Consider the following 20677-nt stretch of genomic DNA (forward strand, 5'->3'; position numbering starts at 1 on the left):
TTCCCAGTATGGCCAGTGTGAAAACCAAATGGTAAGTGGAGATTAACTTTAGACTACTGCCCCCTCAGTGCTGACACAGACCCCTTACCAGAAGCTGTACCAAACATCACTGAGCTCACAGCCAGCATCCAGGAACAGGCACACAGGGTCATGACCACTTGATATTAAAGACATGTTTTGTATGGTGCCATTGCAGCATGGGGATCAACATCAGTTTGCCTTTGTGTATGGGGGCAGCCATATACCTTTACAGGGCTTCCTCAGGGCTACAAGCATTCACCCACCTTAGCTCACCATGTGCTGGCAAAAGAATTGGGAAATATACTGGTGGAAGAGGGAGTGAAAGTTTACCAGGACACTGATAATAAACTCACAGGAAGTAATCCTAAATAGAGATTCGGACTACCCTGAAAAACATCATTATTCATCTCGAAGTTTTCGGATTTAGGTGCTCTCTTTTGGATCATCTCTAGAGTTAATGCTGAGATTCTAAAAACTTACCCTAGACAATGTGTCTATTTGACATCTGTATTGTTTGTAGAGTTTCTTATCAGGGATCTCATATGAAAAATCTGACTTGTTTCAATTTTTTTGTGTGCAAGTTTTGGCATTGCAACTTTTCTGACTGCGTAACTTAAAGAAGTAAAATTATTCTGCTGATGTCAATGTTTCAGTTTAAATATTTTCTGTATAAGGTGTGTGGTAGTCCCTCAAATAGTGATGTGTCTGTGATTGACTCTTCTGGCAACCCTGTTTGCTACAGGACCTGTAAAGTGAGAGCAAAAGGGGAAGAAAGGCAAGTAAGGCATATCTGAGGTTTTTTGTTTCATGCATCAGTAGGAATTATTTTATATATTAGCCTAGCCTAAATTCACTACAGTTTATTTAAATAAAGTGGTATGCAAAGTAATTATGCATCTTTTAGTGAGTAGCTCTATCATAAAGATGGTTTTGAAATAGTGGGGAGAAATTAGAAATACTTTTTTGGGGGGAAATAAATGACAAATGGCTGTAAGTGGGATGGACTGTCATCATGCAGTCTCCTTTCACATCAGTGCCCTAGTCAGTCTCTAGTTCTGGGGAACACCAAATTATAAATTGACATGAAACATGTCTGAAAAATGCATCTTCTCACAGATGTCATAAATTATGGCATCAGGCTTGTGTCTGGTAGTTCCAGAGGCAATGCCTTTGGCTGCACAGTTAACAGCTTCTGTCTTTGGTGGAAAAATGATAAAGTTCACTTATTTTTGTGATCACTCTTTCATATTTTTCTGACGGTGTGCTGGAGTCAACCTAATGCAGCTTTCTGTACAACTTCATCTGGAAAATATGTTGCATATCCACATCCTCTTCCATGCTCATGCTGGTATTTTTAATGCACAGCTGGAGATCAGGTATTCACAGATGAGTTCCCAGCAGAGGCCAGGTCCTGGAAAAAATCTGTGGCAGCTCCTGTGGTGTGGACACTCACCAAGAGGACGCTCCCTGGTTGCTCATACTAAGCATAGATGGTGTCTGTAATGGAAGAGCCAGAAATGTGACAACTTTTCACCAGAGCTGTGTGACTACGGGCAGTGCTGCAGGCAGGGAATGTCATCCTCTAACGGAGAGCTGTGAAGTGTGAGTTGATGGACCATGCCCACACCATAAGCTTTTTTCCTTGTGTTCTGAATTCTTTCCACTTGCAGTCCTGAGTCACCTTCCCTAGGCTGGGCTCCTGTGGTCCTGTGCCATCCCCCTCAGGCTGGGCCATGGCTCAGCAGGGGCTCTCCAAAGCCAGGGCTGTGTTTGAGGTAAGGTCAGTGACTTTGTTGACAACTCAGTTGGTTTTATTGTCTACCAGAGCCTTAATCCCTTTCAAGAGTCTCTGTCTTGGCACTCTTATTTGATGGGAGGGAGGTGACGCAAATGTCATGTCTGGGATGTGCTTGAGGTTAGGTGTGTAAAGGGGTATCTGATTTCTAGCTGCTGACAGTGCCAGGGCTTTTCTCTGCACATCTGATAACAAAATGGTTCTATCAACTGTACCAAACTGGAGCTGCTCACAAATACACTTTCAGGCTCTGGAGAACAAAATTTATGTTCTTTGCTATCAGAGGTTCACCTTTTTTCAGTACTGTGCATTCTCCCTTACTTGCCACTAAATGCTTCCCAAAAAATCAAAAGTCTCTGAGACCTGTATGTAACCACATGCTACTTGTTTATTTTGTTGTTTCTTTTCTTTTTTTTCTTTCTTTTTTTTTTTTATTAAGAATAGAACATAGTTTTAAATCAATAAAATAAATATCTACTACAATACAAAAAAAATCCACAGTAGTTCCTGGAATACAAGGAAATTAAATGTGCTTCTTGTAAATAGCTCCTTCTCTTGTAAATCCAAATTATAAATAAATAAATAAGAAAAGCATAAATACATATGTCAAGATACAGCAATTATTAAGAAATATTAATAATTTCCACCTCTATCCTCATACTGCTCAAAGCTATTAATTAACAAATAAATACTACTACTACAATGCAACTTCCTCAACAAGCAAAACTCTTGCTGTTCTGGGTTTGAGTACTTTTTGGACAATATTAACTACAAGGGCAGGTACCACAAATGTTCACTCTCTTAATTACACTAATTCAGTAAAAGGACTTTTCCCAGTGTCTGTCCATCATCCTTATTTTTCCTTTGTTTAGGAAATGAAAACAAAAAGGGGAAGCAGTGATTGGTCTTCTCCCAACTCTTTGAATGTATGTACTGCTATGTAGGGGAGCAGTCCCACTGAATTTACTAGGTTTACCTATATATGTAAAAAGACATATATGGGTTTCTGGCAGGAGTTCTATGGGCTGAGGAGGAGGTTGAAGTGTGGTTAGTGATATTTGTAAAAAGTGTTTCAGGAAACTCTTGACCATGGCTCCAGCTTGGCTCAGTCATAGAGGACCTGATGTTGGCAAGGGTCAGGGTACTTGGATTTTTGCACAGGATCAGTGTGCCAGGGTCTAATTTAAATGTGGGGTGGACCCCTGTGAGAAACCTCTTGCAGGGAATGTTCAGGTGTGCAGCCTTCAGTGGGTGTCAGCATTGCTCTCTCATGCCAGGGCAGAGAAACACATGGTTGACACTGGGTCACCACTGCCAGCATGTGGCACACAAGGAACTGTGTTCTTCTTTCCCACGAGCAAGAAATAAAAGTTGGAGAGCAGATCATCCCAGTCTTGGGCTGCTGGGCCAGAGAAGGACTTTCACCCTTGGTAATGAAGAGGGAGAGTCTGTGTGGTTTCGAGGTGCGAAGTTTTCCTCTGACCAGTTGAGCACCTCTGATGGAGGAGCCTGTGACTGGAGCAGTGATGGAGAGCTGAACAGGAGGGCTTACAGAGGTATGTCATGAAGGTGTAGTGCCTCTCTCTCTCCTTGGCACACTCTGGACTGACTTGGCTCTAGCACTATGAAAAGCTACAGTTCTTTTTAAGTAAGAACTTCCATCCCCATCCTACTACCATTTCCACCATATCCAGCCCTAAATAGGTTTTTGCTGCATCCCTCCTTGCAGCCATCAGGACCATATGCTCTGTAAAGCTACCGGCCCGCTCCATTTGTTTTCCCATTCCATGAACTTTGGTTGCTCAGGCTGTCAAGCTGCAAACCTCTCCTGTGTGCTGCTCCACCCTGCTCAACCCAAAGCCAGAAGTCCTGGCTGTCTTTCCCTCCCATCCAGGAGGTCCCTTGGTACTCCTGAGGTGGTGACCCCTGACCAGGGCCAGCTGCCCCCCACTACCATGGCATTGTCTGTGATGGCATCTCAGTGCTTTTCACTGCACTGGCTGCAGACAAGCAAGTTTCAGATGGGAGATCCTTCCCTCTGCCGCTGACACAGAGTCAGACCTTTATTTTTAATTTACGCCTTGGTGCATTGGCGGTTAGATTAGAGGTCATCATCACTATAAACAGGAGATACGCCTCCTCTGAATTTAAATGTAAAGTTCTGTATTTAGGGAAACCAGTGGGTTTTTTATAATAACTAGGAGAACACTCACAGAAGGTAAGTACTGCTCATGACTAATATAATATTGTCCATAACAGTGGTGAAAACTTTTTTGTAAAATTGTTTCATTCTTTTTTGAGAGAAAAACTGAAAACACCTGACTAGCAATTTCTAAACTGAAAAAAAAAAGAGAGAGAAAAAAATTTAAAGCAAATCCCATTACATCCATCTATTCATAAGCACAGGTCTCTTACATGCAAATATCTTATACTTAGTCACCTAGTTTTACCATTTACATACTTTCCTTCCTCCTAGTATTTTGTGCACTTAATGTAATATCCTTTACCACATGGGTAGAGGGTAAATTGCTGACTACCATTTCACTTATAAGCAGGTTATATGGCAGAAAGTATCCCTTGAGATTATCCTGTTGCTCATAGCTTGATCTGGCAGGAAAACTTAAAACGCAAGTCTTTTGTTACTTAGCAAAGTTTGGTACGTATGTTTGAAAACTTGCTCAGTTCTGGCCTCTTGTTTTAGAATTTTTGCATCTTTTACTCCTGCCTTGAAACATCAAAACTGAAGGAAAAGAGATATTTAGCATATGTCATTCACAATATGTGTCAAGCATATCGTAAGATAAGGTTTTTATCTCATGATATGACAGGGGAAGATGACAGGCAGTGGTGCACACAAGTAGATCCCTGGGATTAATGGCACTCTGTAGTCAATCTGTTGCCTTGCAGGAATACTCAAACCTCTTCATAGACTTCTCTTGTTGCCAAGCCCAAGCTCATTCAGACAGGACATAGGAAACTGTGAATGGGTTAGCAGTAGTCTCAGCATTGAGTCAAGATGTAAATCTAGTGGGGTTGTTGGGATTTTAGTGTAATGCAACAAGGAAAGGCCATTGAGTTGCATCATGTTCACCATTTTTACCTTTGTTAGCCTTTCTTCCACTGTTCTGAGGCAATGGCATCAAGTAATAAAAAGGATATCATTCTCCTGGATGAGCTGTGCTGAGTCTGTTCCCTCATTCATCCTAAAGCACCTTGTCCTGCTAAAGGACCTTCTGCCCTTCCAATGGATGCTGACCCTTATCAGTCCGCCTCAAAGGCACTGTTTGTCGCCCCCAGGTACTCTGACTTCTTCTTGTGCTTCATCCACATCTTCCTCAGGAGGCTGGGTGTTCCACACAGGTTGCCTCCTGTCAGTGGTAAGGAAGCTTCGGCTCCTGGTGGCAGGGCCAGGTCATACTCTGTTGTCTTTCTCCAGCGCTGTCTGTGGCAAACAAATAAAACACAAGGTGTGTGCAGAGAGCTTGTCCCTGGCCCTTCTTCCCTGCTTATGGCAACCAGCCCCTCAGAACCAGGAGCTGCCTGCCTGAACCATGTGCCCATGCCTGGCCCACCCCTGGGACCAGCAAGTCTGGAATAAGCAGGGGCTATGTGGGCCAGGGGGCTGGGTTGCTGCAGCTGCCATCACTCAGCTTGGTGCCCTTGTTCCCTCACTGTCAGAGGGGACACTGACACAAGGGGACAGGCTACAAGTGGGACCACTCTAAGTGCATCCTCTCTAGCAATTGCCACCCAACAAAGAGCGGGGGATTGTCAAAGGAGAGTGTTGGGCCCTTCCACCAAAGCCCCAGGGACCATGTGACAGCGATGAGCTCCACTGGCTGAGGGGAACTTCTGTCTCTGTGTATGGAGTGTGAGGACACTGTGACAATGAGCTAGTTACTGCCCCTCAGGTGACAGTGGTGGCATCTCAAATCCCACCCAGATTCATGTCTGGGTTAACTGCCTGGTGATGAGTGCATTTGTACTATGGTCTAGCTATAGCTATTCCTTTAAAATTAGACTTTAAGATATAATTTTTTTCTTCAATTAATTACATTCCTAATCACATTTTAGGGCAAACATTACAGACTTCTTAGGGGGAAAATACTTCTATTTTGAATTATGATTATTTTTTTCCTAGTGATAACATAGAGCTGTAATGGGCACCGAGACAGCTGTATAAATGGCCGTGGCTACTAATAAAATCAGCATAACCTTTACCAATCTCTCCCTGCCTTTGGGAAACAAGAGGCATGTGTGGAGGGTGGGAAGGGACTTACTCTTCTGTAGAAGCGTGGTTGCGTGTGGGCGAGCTCGTGACAGCCACAGCTTTCACCGTGATACGGGCAACTGGAGATGGGGGAATCTGTGGGAGGATAAAGCACAGCATTAGGAAATGCCACCGATGAGTGGGGACACAGGTTCATCTGAGGAAAGAGGCTGTTTTAAGAAAACCAATAAATGCTGTAAATCTCTTAACAAGAGAAAGCAGGTTAGGGATTTGATGGCCCAGCTCTCACCCACACAATTACCAGTTGCTCACGTGAATATTCTCACTGAGCTCAGCACAGGACTTGAGTGAGTGAGAGTTACACCTCCCCTCAAAGAAGGGACACTTGCAGAACTTTTTATTCCCTAGTTTTTCTGCTTAGCTTCCTGAGGCAGTGAGGTTTTGTGCAGTGTGAGCAGCCTGTCTCTTGCTGCTCCCCACCTCTACAACTGCCTGGGAAGCAGATGTCACAGCCATCACTCAGTTCCTTGAGCATTCAGAGATGTTTCCCTGTTTTGTTGTGTGTTCCTCTGTGCTGTGAGGGCACCCTGGTTATGCTCCAGTTCTGCCATGGCCCCACGAGTGCCTAATCATCCATGTCCTCCTTGTCTTATTTGATCATAAATTGCTGGACCCCCAGTCCTGGTTCAGGGGTTCCGTGTGGTGGTAAAGTCTCTCCTCCAACCTGTGCTTCCAAAGAAAACTCTGCAGCCTCTTGTTGTTCGGTCTCAAGGCAGTTTATTGTTATCTAACAGATTGTCTTCATGGCTGCGGCTGTTTGCTCAGCAGCCCAGGCAGATGCACACACACCCTGACACCCTCTCTGTCTGCTGTCTTCTTCTTCTCTCCCCCCGCCCAGGGCTGCTGCTATCTTTTATATGATATATTATGTGTTCCATGTTTACAGTTTCCCCCCAATACCTACTACCTATATTAAAAGGTGCTTTTCTACTCTAAACCAATCCATAAGTGCCAGCATTACCAAGAACATGGAGGCAAGGAAGAAGAAAGAGGAAGAACAGGATCAGCCCACTTTCCTCCATCTTAAAACTTCTGACCCCCATGTACAACGTGAAAACCCCCCTGTACAGGTGCTAAAACCCCCCTGTACAATATTAAAAAATTTTCCCCTCTACTTTGTAACTACCTCTACTATAATATCTAAACTTTTTTGACTGCTTGTTCCACCTTCAAAGTTGGTAACTCATTCCATGGCTCAAACTCAAAATCACAGCTGTTTCCAGATGCCTGCCAGGGTATAAAATGCTTCTGACCAGGACCTGGAACCTCCAAAAATGTCTGAGTGACATTTTGAGTTCCAACAATAAATTACCCACCAGAACTGAGTCACGTTTTCCAATAAACAGGTATCTGAGAATAGCATATCCTCCAAGATGTTAAGTTAAAGTGTGAGTTGCTCAAAAAAAGAAAAAAAAAAGTCAAAATTTGTGAGGTGATCTCATTATTTCAGGTGATAAGCATACTTACTGATTTTACTGGTAATCATGAAAAAAACTGTTCATATTATTGTTGCTACCATAATTGGTCTTAAGATTTCTGGGGCTATTTCTTCTAGGATTAATCCGATACTGGGTACATTTATGTGTGTTTTTAAAATATCCTAAGACTTAGAGATGTTTGAAATCACTTTTGCAAGCATACTTTGAAATTTAACTATGTTAACTATTAGTCGGTTCAATTAGATTCATTACACTGAATAACATTAGTTTTAACCATCCTTAAGTATTGTATTGTTATTTTTCTTAAGTGTACCCCAGCTATCAGCTAGTAAGCAGGCTTCAGCCATTCAAAAGGGCCTCTGAGACCATAAAGTTGCAACAGCATAGTCTGGTGTTGGTCAGAAACTATTCAAAACATTTTTTTCCTCTTTGAAAAAGTTAGGTTTTATTAAATGTAGAGACTTTGAAAATTAGGGGAGCACTGTAAGACAGAGAGGGGAGGGAGAACATTTTAGTAAAGGTGAGTAATTATTAATTAAAATATTTTTTCTGTCTGTTAGAGAACACATTTTGGGGGTTCGTATGATAATTTTCCCATCAACACTTTATTTATATTTCTGACTTTGGAGATAATTGTGTCCGGAGAAAACAAATTATTTGACGCTTGTTCCACTTGAGAATTTTTTTCCCCAGTTTGTGAAATTCCCTGAGGGACAAGAGGCTAATTTCTCCCAGCTCTTGCAGGTGGCTGAACATCCAGAACAGGAGGCTGCCTGTTTGTGTCCCACCACTCTTCCTGGTTCCTGAGGGACAGTTCTCTGTTCTATAGCAGTCTCTGCTCACAGCTAAGGAGTCCTCTGACATAAATTATGTTTCAAGCTTTAACAAAGGCTGTGAAATCTGCAGGTGCTGCAGCAGACTGACATGCTGTTACTGTGGGACATGCTGATGGGTACAAGGTTTTAAGATGCATTGGTAGTTGGTGTTGCTCTATTTGCTTACCAAAGATTTTCCATCCAACAGATGATTATAGGACTTGGATGACTCTTTTTCAGAAATTCCCACTGTAAAGCATAAGAAACATGATATTAGGAGCAATTATCCCATTGGCACAGCTTGTATGAAAAACCTCCTTCCGTGCAGTAAAGCCCAGATATGGACAGAGCCCAGATACAGGTTACAGTCCCACCAGATTTGATTATAGCCAAAAGAGCAGAGTGATCATCTACTGTGATGTCAAAATAAGTGATTGTGGAACTGCTTAAGTCATTCTGGAAAGTCTCTCAGCTTGCTCCTGGACTTTTTAAATGAGATGACAAGCTGCTCTTAGCAGACCAAGCTAAGTGGGAGCCCTTTCCCCCTCTGTAAACACTTACTTCTAGAAGCAAAGAGCCCAAATGCTGCTCGTCAGCCCACACTGCAGGTTTGTCCTGCCTAGGAGATCATTCTTCTCCTTTCTGTATTGCTCTGGGGAGTTATTTTAACTTGGGCAGAGATGTGTGCTGTGTCTTCCCCATCACAGGGAGGGATTTCCACCTTTCTGCCTGCGGCTGAGCGACATCTCTCTCTCTGCTATCCTCAGCTCTGAAGGTTACCCTTCAGTTTCAAGTAATTGTTCATCCGATAACTTATCCATGGATAAATGCTCACTGGCATTCCTGCTCACTGTGCCAAGGAAATAAATGAATGAGGGATGCCAGATTTTTTCATGAGGCCAAATCCTCCTATTTGGCTCTGGGAATGTGGGCCTTTCTACTGCTTTGATCAATGGAATATAAATAACAGCAGCAAATTTGGAAATAGCCAGGTTGCTGCTTATAGTGCTGTCTCCAGCATGACTTAGCAATTGGAACTGTCTCCTCCTTCTGGGGGCAATATTTGGCTGTGATAAATATCCTAACCAGCATCCTTCTTCCTGTTCCACCCCCCTCCAGTAATTCCATTAGGTACCTTACTGTATCCCTCAAGTCAAAATTAATGCAATTACCTCTTCTCATCGTGCATATTAGGTACTAACAGTATTCAGCAAGTGGATCATCAGTGCTTCAGCCAGTGCCCATATTTTCTATTTTTATTTAGTTTTGTTTTCTCTTACTTTGTCTGATTCTTCCCTGCAGCCTGTTCCTCTTATTAGGTACTGAAAATGTTCTTGCAAACTTTTAGCAAAATATCTAGGCAAAAGAAAGTCCTTGTGGCTTCATGGCTTCAAGGTTTTGTAGTTGCTCCCCTCAGGGCAGTGGTGGCTGGATGCAGTGTGAATTCCATTTCCAGAAATGCCTTCTCACATGCTGGAATGGACTGCCCTGCTATTGTGCAGGATTTCTGATGGTAGTAATAAACATGCTAATGGTCTCATCTGTGTTATTTTGTTTGTTTGCTTGTTTGTTGGTTTTAATTTAAACTGAATTTCTAAGTCCTGCCAACTCATTTCCCTTTCTCCTTCTATCAGACCTGTTTCCCCCGTTTCTGCTCTTGTTTTAAATTCCTACAGCTTTTCTCTTACTTGCACCTATCTGTCATCCTTTACCTCTCGTCTCCCCTAACAGCAGAGACCAGCAGTCCCTCCTTTCTGCTTCTCTGGCTGTCTGCTATCCTTTACCCTGTAGCCAGTCCCAGCCACTCCTTCTCCTGTCCCTGCTCCAGACCTGAAGCTCCAGTTCTTTTTCAGCCACATCTTGGCTCTAGTCCCGATATCTTTTTGAGGTCTTTTCCTATGGTCCCAGGCTCAGTTTCTTCCTTTCCAGTTTCCCAGGCCCCACCCTTGTCTGGTTTGTTTCTTAGTGGGATGGCTTATGTGCAGTGTGGTTGCAGACCAGTGATGTGAGGAACATGCACCTTCATGGACCTGCTTTAGAGATTTAGCATCTTTTAACATCCAAATGTCCAATTTATCTTGGAAAAACATGCCATGTGGGATTTCTTTAAAGAAATACGATTTGATTGCATCTAGGTGTTTTTTCAAAGGAGACCAAAAGATGTGTTTTTGATTAAAAGGCCATCCTATGTGAAACTGCACAGCCCTGCTGCAGCTTCAGTCTTCCAAACAAAACACACCAGTGTTGGAGGAGCTGAATGGCCACTCTGTTTATGTTTACTCATCTCCTTGGTTTTGTATTGGCAAGCTCTATTTTTCCTTCACGGTTTCTCACAAATATGCTGAACAAGCTTTGCTTGCCAAAAAATCAGGTCTGTGGCTAACATCCAGAATCTGAAAATCCATCCCTAATGATTATATTCTAGCTGATTCTAAGCAACCGAACAGCGACCTTATATAATAAGATGACTCAGGCAAACTCAGTAATTTACAATTTATCATCTCTAAAATATTGTCAGGGAGTGTTTATGACTCTGGATACAGCCAGTTTATGACTCTGAATAAATTGAGCAATGCCACGGTCATTATCTCGTGAATTCCACTGGATATTTTAAGCACGGGATTATCCTCCAGGTACACAACAAAGCGCCTGCCTCTCTGCACAACCGGCAGACCGCCATACCCCAAACCCTTCCGCGGGCAGGGAGGAAGGAAGGGCTTTGGCGTGGACTTACCGCGCTGCGCGCCCCGCGCCGCCTCCTCGCGGGCCCCGCACTGCGCCTGCCGCGCCTCGCCCTGCCGCGCCCGGCGGTCCGGCGCGGCCGCCACCTGCGGGGAGAGCAAACCACCCGTTACCCCCGGTCTGTCGAGGTCAGGAACAAGGCTGCTTGTTCTTCCTGCTGCTTTGCTGTCATCCAGAGGGGATTTCGTCAGGTGGGGACTGTGGGATTTTGTTTGGCTCCAGTTTCTGTGCTGTGTGTAGAAGTATGGGAAAATCCTGCTGGGTCTTTCTGGGACCCAGCTACTTAGTTGCGCATTTCTATATTCTCCTCAGGAGACGGAAATGTGCCCCTTTCCAAGCTCTGCAGAATAGGATATGCCTCTGAGACTCAGATTTATTTTCTTATTGCATCACACCTTGGGCAATCAGTCAAACTTATGCAATGTGAATTACAAATGGTGTTTCCTTACAGGTCTCTCCTGTCTTTTGAACTTACATATTGTACCTGATAAATGACTACAGAGAATAGGAGGCAGAGAGGAGGTGTGCTCCTAGAGATTAATTTTCACAAACATTAGCTCGCACAGACAAAACTCACTGACAGCTGCAACTTTGAGCATCACCTCTCCAGTGCCCCCCACCCCAATCTCCAACAGTCCCTGAAAACAAGCATGAACAAAATCAAGTTCTTTTCTAATGAGCTACGACTAAGCCATGGCACTCACTGTACTGCTACGGGCAACTGGGGATGCCAGAGCTAATGTGAGTTTGGAAAAACAGGGATACACCTCAGAGAAGTGGATTTATCAGGACTGTTATCCAGCATGGTCTGGAAAGAGTTTTCTCAAGAAGATCAAAGTTCCAGCAGCAAGAACAGAGTGTTTCATACTTTGTTGGTTTTTTTTTATTCTTTCCTAAAGACTTGCTGCTGTCATACAGAGAACCACTCAAACAGGGTGAAGATCCAAACCAGCAAGGAAACAAGACATGTGGCAACTATTCAGACTATTTCCTATTAGACTTCTGTTGGAAGATCATGAGAAAAGCAGTTAGTTGCATCGAACTGATGACTGGCAGCTGCTGTCTACGTGTTTTAGATATAAATATAGTAAGTTTGCCTCAAGACTGAGACCAACAACTGGCCAGTTCACTATTGACATAGAAAAAGCCTTAATTCTGTCTATTGCTCTGCCTTCTAACACACACTCAAGATAAAAACAAGACCTTTTTCAGGCATGTTCCCTCATGCCAAATTGTCCATTTCCTCTAATTAAGTTTTAATTCAATTTGCCATTATGATTTTTTTAACAGACATAACAACATATGCAAACCCATGTTTTCCAAAACAGGAAAGAAGAAAAATCCCAACCTAACCACTTTTAATTATTTTGTCTCCATTTACCCTCAGGACAAGCCCACATTACCTAAATCCTACTGACTAGTAGGATGAGGAGCAGAAACTGCCTAACAACAGGCAAAAATACTTATGGAAAAGGCATTTAAGGCAACAAAGCCTAATCCAAAGCTGGATAGGGGTTTCCTCCTGTTTCTCCAGATTTTGACACACAGCCTAACACGCTCCATGTGCTGTAAACTACTTAAAGACATGCCCAGTGTTCAGTTAAAGGGACTATTGGTGTCCTTGAAGACAAGCACATGCTAAAGAAGTTCGCAGCTGGCTCCCAGCTCTACTGATCACAAATTTGGAGCTGCCAACAGAGCTGAGCCTCAGCATTGCCTTGATGTTTCAGAACAAGGGTGATGCTGGTTGTGAGAGGCCTCCTGTTGCTGCTTAATCTGTTGGCACTGGATCCCTCCCTGCTGCCCCTGGAGCAGTTCCAGCACCTCCCTGTCCCTCTGCAGCAGCTTCTTGCAGGCTGCAGGCTCCTGTGTCCACACACGCCCTGACCACACAAACCTTACAAGCTGCTCACCAGGGTGACACCTGTCCTCAGAACTAATATGATGAGACTGTGCCTGGCAGGGATCTCTAATGACAGCCCTCGGAGTCTGCCTCGTGTGAACCCAGCTCTTCCAGCTTTCAAGGAATGCCACAAAAGTCAGCTTTTCCCACTATCTCTGGAAAAATGTCCAGTGCTCTTGGTCACACTTAGTCTTTGCTGGTGTGTGACAGAAAATGTCATCAGTGCCCTGCTAGTGAGACACCTGTGATCATTTATTTTGCATTGTCATGGAAAGAGCATTTTTGGTAAGTAGGGTGTTGGCTGCAGTCACCTCTAATCCTGAAAGTGGCTTATTTGATCAGTGTAAACCACTATGGACTTGAAACTTAACATTCTGCCTACATGTTGCACAGGATGAAATACAGTTTGGGGAAAAGAAGAGGAATTTTATCTTGATTAATAGCAAGAATTATTTAGGCACGTTGTCTATGTTTTTGAGATTCCTTGTTATATATGATACCAGTAATACCAAAATGTCTTCAAGCAGCAGAACCTGCATAAGTAAGTTACAGTGCCATTTTCCATTACAGCTGGAGACAACTCTATAACATATTTTCAGCAGCTTTTTTGGGTGGTTTTTTTTTCAGTTTTTGGTTTTAGCACATTTTTGGAGTTCCTTATCTCCTAATTCAAGATTTCACAGTGACTTTGGCTACCTCACACATTACTGTAATATGTAAAGACTTATCTAGGTCAGGAAACTAAACCTGCTGTAGCTTGGTTTTGATCTAAAGTGGAGCTGACATTTCTCTAGGGTACCTAGGGTAAGGCAGAAGGATCAACTGGGAGTCACTTTTCTTTTCTAGACACACCAGGAAATTTAAATATGTGCAAATGGCAGAGTCAGCCAAACTATGCAGAATTAACAAACTGCTCTCTAAAAACCTACTGTTTTTAGAACCTGACTGGCCTGGTCTGTTTGCAGAACACTGACTGTGAAATCAGAGCCCAGCAAACTCTCTTTTTACTGGATTTTGCCATGCACATGAGACCACTGAGGCCTGGCATACCCACTGTTGGAATGAGCTGTGTTCAGAGGGAAGGGGCACAGAGGATACATGACAGTCACAGAGAGGCTCTTCCAACCACCTGATCCTGGACTTAAAAACCCACTGCCAACCAACAACCATCCAGAAAAGGTGACAATTAAATATCTGGCTTTGAATAAAACTTTGAAAGGTAGAGTCTGAACAACAATGTGCTTGTTAGTGGAGAAAATTCCATATTTGTAGAGTTAAGTTATTTTGATGGCCTAATGCTGAGCTGATTTTTAATGGGACAGCTCTAGCATGCACAGGGGTATTTTCTACTTTCTTGCAAAGTAGACAGGTACTGGTGTCCAGACACTTCTACCCAAGGGATTTTGGGGTAAGAAGAAGAAGAGAAGGGAAGGATCTACTACCACTGGAAATAAATCTTAATAGGGCAATGGGAACTGAAAATGTACGTATTGGTGAAACACTTAGCTAAAAAAAATGGTGCTTCCTCCTTTCTGTCACCTTTCCCAGTCATTATCATGCTTTTGGGATGAGTTCTTGTCTGTGATGGAAGTTACCCCCCACAGTCAGTAATTTGAATGTTAAATCACTTAATGCTACACTGCTTGAGTATTTCTGCTGTGAAAAAAAAGGTCTGGCAGATGTCCAGGTTGGTTGCTATTTTTGTCCTTGCTGAGGATTAAAGTTGTGCATCCACTGCAATCACCAGAGCAGAAGATCTTATGTTAGCTGAGGCATTTCTACAGCTCTGACTGCAGGTGCAGGTGTAAAAGTGAAAAATAAACAATCATTCTGGGACTTTTTGTGGGTCTAGAAATTGGCAATCACAGCTTCCTCACAGCCATGTCTATTCCAGTATATGAAATTTACTTCAATGCTTCCTTACGAGCTGTAAGCAGCTGCATCCCACTGAAGAAGGGAAATGTCTAAGAGCTGACTCTGCTCAGTCAGACACTTTGGTTTGAGAGCCATCCTTGTTTTCATAGCTGGAGCTGCAGACCATTCCTCAGGCTTGGTGTTACCACTGCTAATATGATGCTGCCTGCATCATGACTAAGAGCCAATCAAAGGAGATCCTTAGTTGGGGTCAGGAAAGCCCCAGAGGAAAAAAACCACATTCCTCTTAAAATACAGCAACAAAACAGGGACTTTCTTATCTTATTTTCTTAGGTTTTTATGAGCACAGTGCTACCACAGCAGCTGATCCAATCAAAATTAAATATTAGATGCTTCCATTTAGTACAAACAACTATCTACTGAGATTTGGAACTAGATAACAGATATAGAATTTCTTTTGATTTTGGTGTAAGCCAGCTGAATTTTTTCAGCTGAATAGTACTATGAGAAATATTGTTAAAAAAAAAAAAAAAGTAAATTATCTGAGCATTTTGTTTCATCAAGTCAGAATAGTTCACTTTTGGTTTGGACTTTTCTGCTGTTTTTATATTGCATGGAAAACAAAATAAACCAAAGGTTTAACAAATAAAAGTGGGTATCTCAACATGGCTTATTTTGAATAACACTCCAGCAGTCTGATTCATCTTACTTTGGAATGAAGAGTAATTTTGAAATCTCAGCCTGAGCGATGGGACAAAACCAACCAAACCAATACTGTCATAATTTGGGAAAATATACACATGCATAGTTTCTACCCAAAAAATGACAGACGTGTTTCTGACTCTTCCTGGGGAAAACTTCATGTGTCCTGTGATGTATTGAGATCCTGTGATCTGCTTTGATAACCAAAAGAGAGGGAAGGAGTGAATGTGATGAGGTTTTTTTCCAGTGTACAGGTAAGTGTGGTAAGCAGGAGGACCTATAGTTCTGTGAGGAGATCAGGGAATCGGGAATATAAAAAAAAGGCTCTCTGAAAATGAGGGTGGATCTGGGAAGTAGGAAAGGGCATGGAAAAAGGGAAGGCCATGGAGCAAAATACTTCAGCAAAGTGCTAGATAAGAGATAGGACTGTGCTGAGAAGAAATGCTTTGTCAGAAGAGTGTCAAACTTGTAAGAACTGCTTTGATTTGCAGAAGAGACTGTCATTCCTGCAAATCAGCTAAAAGGATTGTGGAAGGGGTTGTGAATGGGTCAAGTGGATTTTAGGACAGAAAACTCTCTCTGAAGACAAAAAACCTCACACCCATGTGTGAAAGCAGCTGAACTTGCAAGATATTTACTCAGAGCATGAAAAAGGTCCAATTATTTTAATGTGGGGGTGCCCTCTGCACTGAGACTGAGGCAGGGGCAGACAAGCACTGCTGGGACCAGGGAACAGAGAACATCCCTGAGTCTCTCAGTGTCAACTTATGGGGTCAAAGTTACAGTCCATTGCTTGGTGTTTTTATCACAAACTCCCTAAGATACTGGCTACTTGATTAACATTATTATTGTTATTGTTATTGTTATTGTTATTACTGATATGATTTGGTGTGATTTACTTACTTTTCATTCCTGCATGTCTCTCTGGACTTATTGTGAAGGCTTTATGACAACAATTAAGTCTTTGATTCCCTCAGATGGCCAGTGTTGATAAGCGACTATGTTCATTTTGACTGGCTCTGCATGGCAAGACCATTTTTTTTGTTTGTTTCAAAGCACTTCTGTAAATAAACTGCATCTTTATAGAAACTCCCCATTCTGTTTCCCACCCCACTCCCTGCATCAGACATGGATGCATTCCTTTACCCTGGAAGATCTGCATAGCACTTTTTAGGATATGTGAAGCCAACAATGTGGAAAAAAATAAAATAGGGAGAAGAAAGGAGATTTTTCTTACACTCTTTGCTAGGATGTGCTGTGTAGCTTTGGCTCGTCTTCGGGCAGGACTACACGCTGCAAAGAGAAGAACAGGAACATGGTCAGGATGCAGTGGGGGTGAGCACATGCCTCCAAAAATCCTCTGTAAGAATTCACTGGGGGCAGGGTTGGAAGAGGAGGGAGAAGAAAGGGTTTAAGGAAGATTCCAGCTGAAACAATCCAAAAGAAAGTCCCTTTTGCTGTGATCTCAGAGACCATGCTCTAGCTGTACAATACAGAAACATGTGGCCACAGGGCCACAGCCCATCCCGAGTTTCTGCACCTCTCCCATTGGCTTCCAGGACCAGCACTCCTCCTCCTTAGTTTTGATCTGGCCTCCCACCTGCCAGTACTTCAGTAGGAAATGAGTAGTGTATTCATTAACTTTGAGACTATTATGATTTTATCCAGTTAGAGACTTTATCAATAAGCAAAAACACCCTCAAGACATTGTTTCACTTTCACTGCATAATGTCCAAAGCACAACATTTGCACCAAACCTAATATTTTATTTTTCAATCCTCAAGATGACCTGTACAGCTCTTTAGCTTGGGACATTTTGCTTGAAGTCTTTTTCTCACTTTATTTCTCAGACCCACGAAGACACCAAAAGCACAGCACCCCCAGCCAGTGGACACACAGGATGCCAGGGCCATAAACCAAGCTTTAGTCTGGACTGAAGTAATTGGTTTTGGGTGATGGTTTTACTGGACTAAGTAAAGGTTCTTTAAGCTCGTGTTGTTTGAGCTAGACTTGAAACTGGCCTGAAAGACTGTGATCCTCCCAAATCTCCCTCTGATCATATCTTATCCTGCCTTGTGTCCAGGCTACCAGAGCTACAAGATTTAGCCACCAGTGACAGAAACAGGCTTGCAGAAAGCTGCCAAATGTGGAGAATTAACTCCAGTTCTAAAGGCTGACCCTGGGGGCAAGGTATGTGAATGGGGGTTTCCTAGTCAGGCTCCGTGTGTAATCCAAAGGCTTCGAAGAGCCAGGAAGGTTTGTTACAGGATGATGGGTGACTCCAACTCCTCAGGTGAGCTTTCCTTTATATTGTTGGCATACATTTCACTTGTGGTGCTTATCATTGCTGTGTATTACGCTTTTCAGAGTTTTGGAGCTGTGGAAGCAGCTGGAGGTCATCCAAGGCTGCTCCTTACTGCAGCCAAAATCCTCTCCTCAGATGGCAGCAAGTGGCTGGGCTTCCCAGGGCTCTGGTACAAGCAGAGCTGGCAGTGAGACCAAAGCCACCCTTCCATGACAGCTTGGGTGTGTCTAACAGCCATCCCTCCACACCCCAGAGAGAATATAGAGTCCTGAGCATCAGGAGCCCACTGGAGAGGAAATTCTGGCCTGTGCTGTGGCTGTAGTGAAACAGCAGAGGAAAATGGGATGGTCCCTGTGAGCAGCCCGCTGCAGCGCAGGGCACTTCCACACTGAGCTTGTCACAAGGAAGTTATCTGCCTGCCTAGAGTGTGCTAAGCTGTCAGTGTGATTACAGCCTGTTAGGTTATTTACGGTGTGATATCCTCAGGGATCCTCACTGTCTTCTCCTGCAGGACTTGTTTTATATTTTAAACCATGTTGAGTGTGGGATGAAAGCCAGACCAACATAATGAAGGTGGGGTTTTTTTGGTTTTGTTTTTTTTTTTAAACTTAGGAATATGCTGTAAGTTGTTTTTGAAGCTGCTTCCATCACCTTTACTTCTGGAATTTCACTGTGTGAGGACTAAACTAATTGCTCATAAGCAAAACACTCAAGTGCAGAGAAGTTTAGTGATGCAAGGAATTACCTCCTTGTCTCTCTGGTATTTTAGGTATTTTACCACACAGTGTAAGGAATACAGTTTTTTAGAGATTTCTATCAGAAGCAAGTGCTCTGGTATAGCTGCTACCCAGGCTAGTGCAAAAAGAAAAACACATAAATGTGCCTAACAGTAATAAATTTGCCTACTTTCAGAGTACATATGATCCACAGTCCCTCATCCTCTGTGTCTGCCAGAGCAAGTGGCAAAAGGTTTACAGGGCTGAAGAAAGGCAAGGAATGAAAAGGAAGTCACAGCACCAGCAAACATGCAATTACTTGAATAGGCATTGAAAGAAGGATGAATCACAGAAGTAGCCAGAAGTGACCCACTTGCATGGGAATACAATGGCAGCAATGCAAACAGTGGGGTTGTGAGGCTGTCCCTGCAAACATGAATTTCTGCAGAGAGCTGGAGAAAGAAGAGAAGAACAAATCCTTGCAGATGATGTATGTGGGTTTGCCTGCAAAAGGATGTTTGTACGTATAGCCCAGATTTCAGGCAATAAATATAATTACAGTAATGGTTCACTTTGTCATTTCCACTTATATTCCAAAATCAAGCAGCTGAGAGCTCATGCTCGCAGCTTGCAAGTAAAGATCTGATCTGGCCCCACAATTTGTTTTCCCTGCTTTTCCCTGCTTTCTTGTTGCTGAAATATGCAGCCATTGAGTTTAAACTAATTTGTTCAATCAAATGCAGGCTGGGCTTTGTCCGGTTCTTACTCTTCATTAGAAGCAATTAATGTTAATCATGCATTCATTTCCAGGGCATGGCTTTGGAAATGTTCCACTTATTGAGCCAGCAGACTTAAATTCAACATTCATGCACTTCACCCACTTCTCACTGCTCGCAGAACTTCATTCTCTTTTCTATTACACAGAAAAGCCACACAGTTGCAAGCTGTCACTTTAGCAGTTACCTCATAGGTATAGCAACACCGATTCCAGATCTCCCAATTTTGCCAGAGTAAAGATTTTATAGAGCCCCAGTATTGAAGCACCTGCAGGAATTAGGTTGAGAAAGCAGCAGCGAGGGCTGGGCTGCAGGCAGAGCACGGCACAGCAGAACCGACGAGCTGCTCTCTTCAAATATTTCCCCTCTGCTAAACATCCCATCCCTCTAAAAGACAGCACCATAACCGTTGTTAGATTTTGATGTACTCACATTTGGAAGAAATCACAGTGAAAACTTCTAAATTTTCATCGCTGCAGCTGTAAATCTGGTGCATTTTCCACCTCTCCTTACTGACTGCCTTTCAGCTTCATGCAACCGCTCTGAACTTCTGGTAAATAGGTTTCCCTAATCCAATCTGGCTCTGTGATCATTGTCCAGATCTACAAAGGACAGACTGATGCTGTGATCTCATCTCATTCCATATTCTTCATTGCAACATTTTCTGCTCCCATCTGCCTTTCTATGAATAATATTAACACAAAGATTTAATTTAGCTCTTGCTTAAGCCTCTACTCAGATAACAGCATTTTATTTTACATTTGCTTTTACCGGTGTGGAGAATCCTCTGCAATAAATAGCTAATAATTAAAGTCTAATCTATTGGCAAATGTTTACAGAAGTACTGCAAAGATGCTTGAAATAAATTGGGTTAAATGTGTACTCTTAACACATTTACCATAAAATTTTGCTCCTTACACGTAATGAGGAGATGATTCTAGGTATGTTAAGAAAAGCATTTTGTCCTTCACCTTTTCATTTCATAAATAAATACTGGAATCCTGGGTTTTTCAAAGCAACATTTCAAAAGCAGATGTCAAAGAAAGGCAGATGTGCATAGATGTCCATGCTCCCTGCATGTCTGTCGGTGCAAGGGGAGGAAAGATGGCTCACTCATGGATGGGTTCCTGACTTGATGGCTCTGGGGTCTAATCCCATATTTATGCACTTCAATAAAGGGTCTTCTTGCCAGAGCTTTTCATTTCTTAATACTCCCATCAGAAATTATTCCTTTCCACCTCTATGAATATCAGCCCCCTCAACTTCTGGTGACTTAATGCTGCCATGGACACACAAG

At 42.9% G+C, this 20677-nt stretch overlaps 1 protein-coding gene across 1 annotated transcript; it reads right to left on the minus strand.

Annotated features, from left to right (window-relative positions):
* Positions 1-2252: 2252 nt before the first annotated feature.
* On the minus strand, positions 2253-19932 carry VXN (vexin). Its single transcript, XM_021555609.3, has 6 exons — positions 19813-19932; positions 16821-16876; positions 11096-11189; positions 8549-8610; positions 6097-6182; positions 2253-5258 (listed from the first exon to the last, which is right to left on the minus strand). Exons 1-6 carry the CDS (start codon positions 19874-19876, stop codon positions 5078-5080), a joined length of 543 nt encoding a protein of 180 aa, XP_021411284.2. The 5' UTR covers positions 19877-19932; the 3' UTR covers positions 2253-5077.
* Between the last annotated feature and the right edge of the window lie 745 nt (positions 19933-20677).

The sequence above is a fragment of the Lonchura striata genome, chromosome 1 (genome assembly GCF_046129695.1).
Source record: "Lonchura striata isolate bLonStr1 chromosome 1, bLonStr1.mat, whole genome shotgun sequence".
NCBI lineage: Eukaryota > Metazoa > Chordata > Aves > Passeriformes > Estrildidae > Lonchura > Lonchura striata.

Coding starts and splice junctions, on each gene's coding strand:
- VXN (XM_021555609.3), bottom strand. CDS start 19,876: ATGCACCAGATTTACAGCTGCAGCGATGAAAATTTAGAAGTTTTCACT. Junction 16,877..19,812: donor CACTGTGATTTCTTCCAAAT/GTGAGTACATCA, acceptor TTCTCTTTGCAG/CGTGTAGTCCTGCCCGAAGA. Junction 6,183..8,548: donor TGTTGGATGGAAAATCTTTG/GTAAGCAAATAG, acceptor ATCCTCCCACAG/ATTCCCCCATCTCCAGTTGC.